This window comes from Calidris pugnax, unplaced genomic scaffold, assembly GCF_001431845.1.
Source record: "Calidris pugnax isolate Ruff unplaced genomic scaffold, ASM143184v1 scaffold219, whole genome shotgun sequence".
Classification (NCBI taxonomy): Eukaryota; Metazoa; Chordata; class Aves; order Charadriiformes; family Scolopacidae; genus Calidris; species Calidris pugnax.
The window spans coordinates 3,306,149-3,312,148 of record NW_015094507.1 but is presented as its reverse complement, the minus strand read 5'-3'; the positions used below and the strand labels follow the sequence as shown (position 1 = coordinate 3,312,148).

The 6,000-nt window shown below is 48.0% G+C and overlaps 1 protein-coding gene across 1 annotated transcript in view; it reads left to right on the top strand.

Annotated features, from left to right (window-relative positions):
* Positions 1-3,425: 3,425 nt before the first annotated feature.
* MRPS5 (mitochondrial ribosomal protein S5) overlaps positions 3,426-6,000 on the top strand; it is a 65,088-nt gene continuing 62,513 nt past the window's right edge. The window contains exon 1 of the mRNA XM_014964376.1: positions 3,426-3,504. Within this exon, the coding sequence (XP_014819862.1) occupies positions 3,444-3,504 (61 nt within the window). The 5' untranslated portion in view covers positions 3,426-3,443. The remainder of the gene's footprint in view (positions 3,505-6,000) is intronic.

The following is a 6,000-nucleotide window of genomic DNA, read 5'->3' as shown; positions in this document are numbered from 1 at the left end:
AAATGATGCGCAGAAAGTGACATTTCCATTAGATCACTCAGTGCATAAATAAAAAAAAAAGAGAGTTTAATTCTCTACATGACACAATTACTTCCAAAAGAAAGAAGTGGAAATAAATACCACAGTGAACATATCTGCAGGAATTTATGAGACCAATTGGTTTTATCCTTAGTGACACTGTCAGGGTTACGTCCTGAAATATGTGGTATCTTAATGCTGTGAGAATGGGCATATTTAAAGTGCCTGAAGATAAGATAAAAATCCTGTTTAGAAGATTATGTCTTGCATCAATTTTCTGCCAGCAGCTGGTCTGTCAGCACTCTACAGGAAATTCTTCTTTACAGCTTCTCAGTGTATTTTTGTTCCATAAGGTACAAAGCAATCATTGTGTTATATGTTGAATGTATGACAAATACTGAACACATTGCAGATTGTGTGCTTTTGCTCACAAATACAAATTAAGCTGTTTGCTATTATTGTAGTCTTTAGTATTGGAACTAGCACATCGGGAAGAATGGTAATGCAGCCTATGGAAATGCCTGTATTGCAGAAGAGGGCAATCAGACCAACAACTCTACTGGCTTTGCCGCACAGGAAGGAGAAAAATAAGAGGGGAAAAAAGCTGCTGTGCATCATTTCCAGCAAAATTTTCCCTGCCCCAAAAACTGTTCTGAGAAAGCAAGAATTCAACTCCCAGCATTTTGCCTTTTCATTACTGGTATTACAGTGCCTCGTGGCCACGGTGGGAGGCACCTGTGCAGGAGAGGAGACGGCCCCCACGCTGAGGGGACTGCACTGAAGGGTAGAAGGCACAGACAGCGTGCTGAGCTGCTGGGCCTCACTGCTAACACTGCTGCCTGAGCCAGCTCAGCGGCTTGAGCAGCTCCTAAAGCATATTCGCTGCTTAAGCTGCTGCAGTTCAGGGGAGTAAGACAGGTAAGTTTGACAGCTTTATTGTCAGGCACAGGAGAGCCTCTGAAGCCACAGGCAAAATTAATCCACATGGGAAACAGCTTCTGCTGGAGCTCACCTCCTCCTTTGGATCAAATGGCCACCAGCATTCATGGAACAGCAAGCATGAACGTGTTGCCACTTTGACCAGCAACGCAGAGCCACCGAGAAGCAGCTGCCTGTGAGGAGACACCTCGTCTGAGCCCCCATCCACTAGGAGCATTGCACAGTCCACTGCACCTTGGGCGTGTGAAAGGGCAACAGAACCACCAGGAAAGGGATCGTAACTCCTAGGAAAGCCCTGTGAGCTCCAGGCAATGCTGGAGCCACCCTGGTGTTCACCTCAGCTTTGGTTTTGGGCAGAGCCTGGCACCAGTCCCACACTGGTGAGCCCCCAAATGCATCCATACCCCGCTCCCCGAGCTGCAGGCACTGGCACACGGAACGCAGAGGTGCCAGCAGATGGTGAGTTACTTCCACTCCCTCATGCCAAGGTCTCCAGCTTTCCTCCAGAAGCACTCAGCAACACAAAAGCAGACGGAAAGAAAGCCCATGCTGAGACCGGGAATGAAAAAAAAATGATGGGTCAAAGGCAAAGAAGAAAGGAACACTGATACCTAAGGCAGATCTTATGTAGTTTATAAATGGTTAAACAGTAGAGAATCTTCTTTTAGAGGAGAAACGTAGCTATTTTAGCAACCATCCCAAATGGTTTCAAGGACTTAGTAAGATAAGAAAGGATGTCTGTGGCCCTGAGAACATGGTGACCTGAGACAGGGATGCAATAAATACGGACATTGTCTGACAAACAGGTGGTAGCTGAGAGATCATTAGTTTTAATGAGTAATTAGGCAGTTAGAATGTTTTGCCAACATGAAAAGTGAGCCAAAGGGCAGGCAAAGAAGATGAAGATTGGGAAAGAAATGACCCTCACTCAAAATGAGGACCACCAGAAGGCACAACTACACATGCCCAAAATCTTATTATAATATGTAAATGAATTCTTAGAAATGTAATGAATATGTTAATATTTTCCTGGAATTACATTGAATATGTATACCTGTTGTGTATAACTTTAATTTGACAACAGCATTCGGTGTGCACAACAGGAGGAATGATCTCCGGTGCACCCGGCGCCGCAATAAAGAACGCCTGCTTTTCAGAACTTTAAATTGAGTCTTAGAAAGTTTTATTTGCCCATTTGCAGTAACAACACAAAGAGCATCACCAATCAGAGGCATGAAAGAAAGAAAAGAGAACAGCAAAGGCGGAAAGCCAAAAGCCTAATAAAGAACTGTGAGGAATACTACAGGAAGGCCAAAAAGTTTGTGGAGGGAAAAAAAACAAACAACACCAACAAATAAACCAACAAACATCCAGATGACAGTCAGAAAAAGAAGATGCAGCAACAAATCAGACAGACTCTAACAGCTGATGAAGGCCTAGGTCTGTCAACCACGTCTTTCACTGAATTTCACTGAATTTTTAGAGTTGGAAGGGACCATAGAGATCATCTGGTCCAACTCCCCTGCTGAAGCAGGATTGCCTAGAGCTTGTCAGAGCATGTTACTCAGGAGCATCCAGGCGGGTCTTGAAAATCTCCAGAGAAGGGGACTCCACACCCTCCCTGGGCAGCCTGTTCCAGGGCTCTGCCACCCTCACTGTGAAGAAGTTCTTCCTCATATTCAAGTGGAACCTCCTATGTTCCAACTTGTGCCTGTTACCCCTCGTCCTCTCATTGGCAACCGCTGAAAAGAGTCTGGCTCCCTCCTCCTTCAACCCACCCTTAAGATACTTATAAGCATTGATAAGGTCTCCCCTCAGCCTTCTCTTCTCCAGACTAAAGAGTCCCAGCTCTTTCAGCCTCTCCTCATAAGGGAGATGCTCCAATCCTTGAATCATCTTCGTTGCCCTTCGCTGGACTCTTTCCAGTAGTTCCCTGTCCCTCTTGAACTGGGGAGCCCAGAACTGGATGCAGTATTCCAGTTGTGGCCTCACCAGCGCAGAGCAGAGGGGGAGAATGACTTCCCTCGACCTACTGGCCACACTCTTCCCTGTGCAGCCCAGTCTTCGCCCAACGAAGGCTTCAGTCAAATGAGGAGATGATAACCGCAGGGGGAACCGAGGCCGCTGGGGGAGAGGGCGGGAGGCCGTACAGAACGGGAGGGGGGACACGAAGCAGCGCACAGCACCGAGAGCCCCCTCAGGTGAACTCAGGACCCCTCCCGCCGGGCGACCGTTGGGGTCCTGCGGCGGCCGCTGCCGGGGCTGCCCCGCCGCTGCCTGATGGACCCTTCCCCTCGCAGCTGCCGGCGGGACGGGACCGGGGCGGTGGGATCGTTCCAGTGAGGCTTAAGCCGAGTGTCAGCCGCTGGTTTTCGCCGCTCCGCCCTGGTTTCCCCCTCAGCCGGTCCCTCGCTGCCCTCGCGTTCTCATCAGGCAGCGCGCGGGGCAGCTCGGTACGGTGACCGGCGGCGGGGACAGAGAGCGGCATGGCGGCGGCGGCCATCGGCCGGGCCTGCACCTACGGTGCCTTCCGAGCGGCGTGGCGAGGTGATGGCGGAGCGCAGCGCGGCGGGGGCGCCTCTCCCGGGGAGCGGAGGCGGTAGTCGTCGGCGGGGCCGACTCCCGGGGCAGGCTGTCGCCGGGGGAGGCCAGGCCGGAGCTGTTACCGCAGTAGGGGGGTGCTAGGAATGTATGTTTGTGGACGTATATACACCTATACAGGTGCTGGAGCGTGTCCAGAGGAGAGCCACCGAGCTGGGGAGGGGTCTGGAGAACAAGTCACACAAGGAGAGGCTGAGGGAACTGGGCATGTTTAGTTTGGAGAAGAGGAGGCTGAGGGGAGACCTCATTGGCCTCTACAACTACCTGAAAGGAGGGTGTAGAGAGGTGGGGGTTGGCCTCTTCTCCCAAGGGAATCATGACAGGAGCAGAGGAAATCATAGAATCGTCTAGGTTGGAAGGGACCTTAAAGATCATCTAGTCTAACCATCAACCTAACTCTGACAAAAAAATAAGAAATAAGCAATAAAAAATCACTAAACCATATTCCTGAGGACCATGTCAACCTGTCTGTTGAACACCTCCAGGGATGGTGCCTCAACCACTTCCCTGGGCAGCCTATTCCAATGCTGGATAACTCTTTCAGTGAAGAAATGTTTCCTAATATCCAATCTAAACCTCCCCTGGTGCAACTTGAGGCCATTTCCCCTTGTCCTATCTCCTGTGACTTGGGAGATGAGACCGACCCCCGAAATGGTCTGAAGTTGGGGCAGGGGAGGTTTAGATGAGATCTTAGGAAGAATGACTTTCCTGAGAGGGTGGTCAGGCACTGGAACAGCCTGCCCAGGGAGGTGGTGGAGTCACCATCCCTGGAGGTATTGAAGAAACGTGTAGATGTGGCTCTTCAGGGCATGCTCTAGTGCCTCAGATTGTTGGGTTGTGTCTGTGTGGGGGTTTTTTTGTTGGTTTTTTTTTTTTTGTGGTTGGACTCAATGATCTCAAGGGTCCCTTCCAACCATGAAGATTCTGTGATACATGTTCCCGTAGGTCTGGGACATGACCCGGTAAGAGCAGCCTCCAGCCCTCCGGCCTGCTGCCCGCTGGTGCGGGGGTGATGTGGGCTGAGTGATGGGGATGGGGAGGTCAGGAGGACGGGGAGCTTCCGAGGCCATATGTGGGTTTCTTTACAGATGTGTATTTGTGTTTTACAAACCCTTGCATTGATTTTCCCAGCATTGTATTAGTTCCAGTTTGGAAAAAGTGCTTTTGGTGATGGTAGGACTCTGCTCCATCTGCGCGACTTAACAGTAGCTCCTGTAGCACAATGTGAATCGGCTTGAAAAGAACGGAGAGAAGTGGGAGTTGCTCCGTGTCTGTGTGGATCAGAACACACCACAGTTGTGTACATTCCCTTGTCTGCTAGACACTGTTTCGGTTGGAAGAGACCTTTAAGACCATCAAGTCCAACCATTAACCCAAGCACTGCCAAGTTACCACTAACCCATGTCCCTCAGCACCACTTCTACCCATCTTTTAAATACCTCTAGGGATGGTGACTCCACCACTTCCCTGGGCAGCCTCTTCCAGTGCTTTCAGTGAAGAAATTTTTCCTAATACCCAATCTAAACCTCCCCTGATGTAACTTAAGGTTGCTTTCTCTTATCATAGAATCATTTTGGTTGGAAGAGACCTTTAAGATGTCTCCACTCAATCACTGTGGGTCCTACAAGAGCTAGATATGAATTCTGTTTTATATCAAAGCAATACAAAGGGGACTTTCTAAGCAAAGATTATTTTTTTAAAGCCTGTATTTTGCTGGTAACTGTGAACCCAGTTGCTCTTGCAAGTGTTCTTCTCTTCTAGGACAGGAATTGTGATAAATGCCTTCTGAAATAACTAGCTTTACACTTGCATTGTTGTCAGTCCAAGGTTGCTGTTTTCAGTCCTTAGCAGTTTTCCTCTTTCACATGTAGCAAATGTACTTCAAATATAAAAGGGCTTTAGGCGTGCAGATCTCGCTCATTATCACGGGGTTTGGGGCAGCTGGCTGTGCCTTTGCAAACCTATTATCCCATCATAGTAACTTGGGCAGTAACATATGCCTTAAGATAATGGAGTGAGGTGGTTTGCTTTTTAATTCAAATATTGGTTTCCTCCCATTCTTTCTACCTTTCTCCTCTTATGTCATCCTTGATGTTTTTAATTGATAAGAGTCTAGGATTGTTTTCTAGACTTCTCTAATTCTTCAGTAGCCATTTCTTTCTGGATTTAATTCTCCACAGTCACTTTTCAAAACTCAAATGTGTTATTTTTCTTAGTAGAGATTAAAGTAGGAGGAGGGGAAATATGTGTATTTTTTCCACTAAGCATCAGAGTTGACTTTGAAAATTCGTCCTTGGAAAATTGTGGTTAGAAAATTGGGGAAATTGTCTTTTGATATATGAGAAATAATACAGTATAACTGAAAACTTCTGGGTGCCATTTTCTGAATTATAATTTTGGTATCGGTTGAGGGTCTTTTTTGACCTGTGTGCTTCTCATATG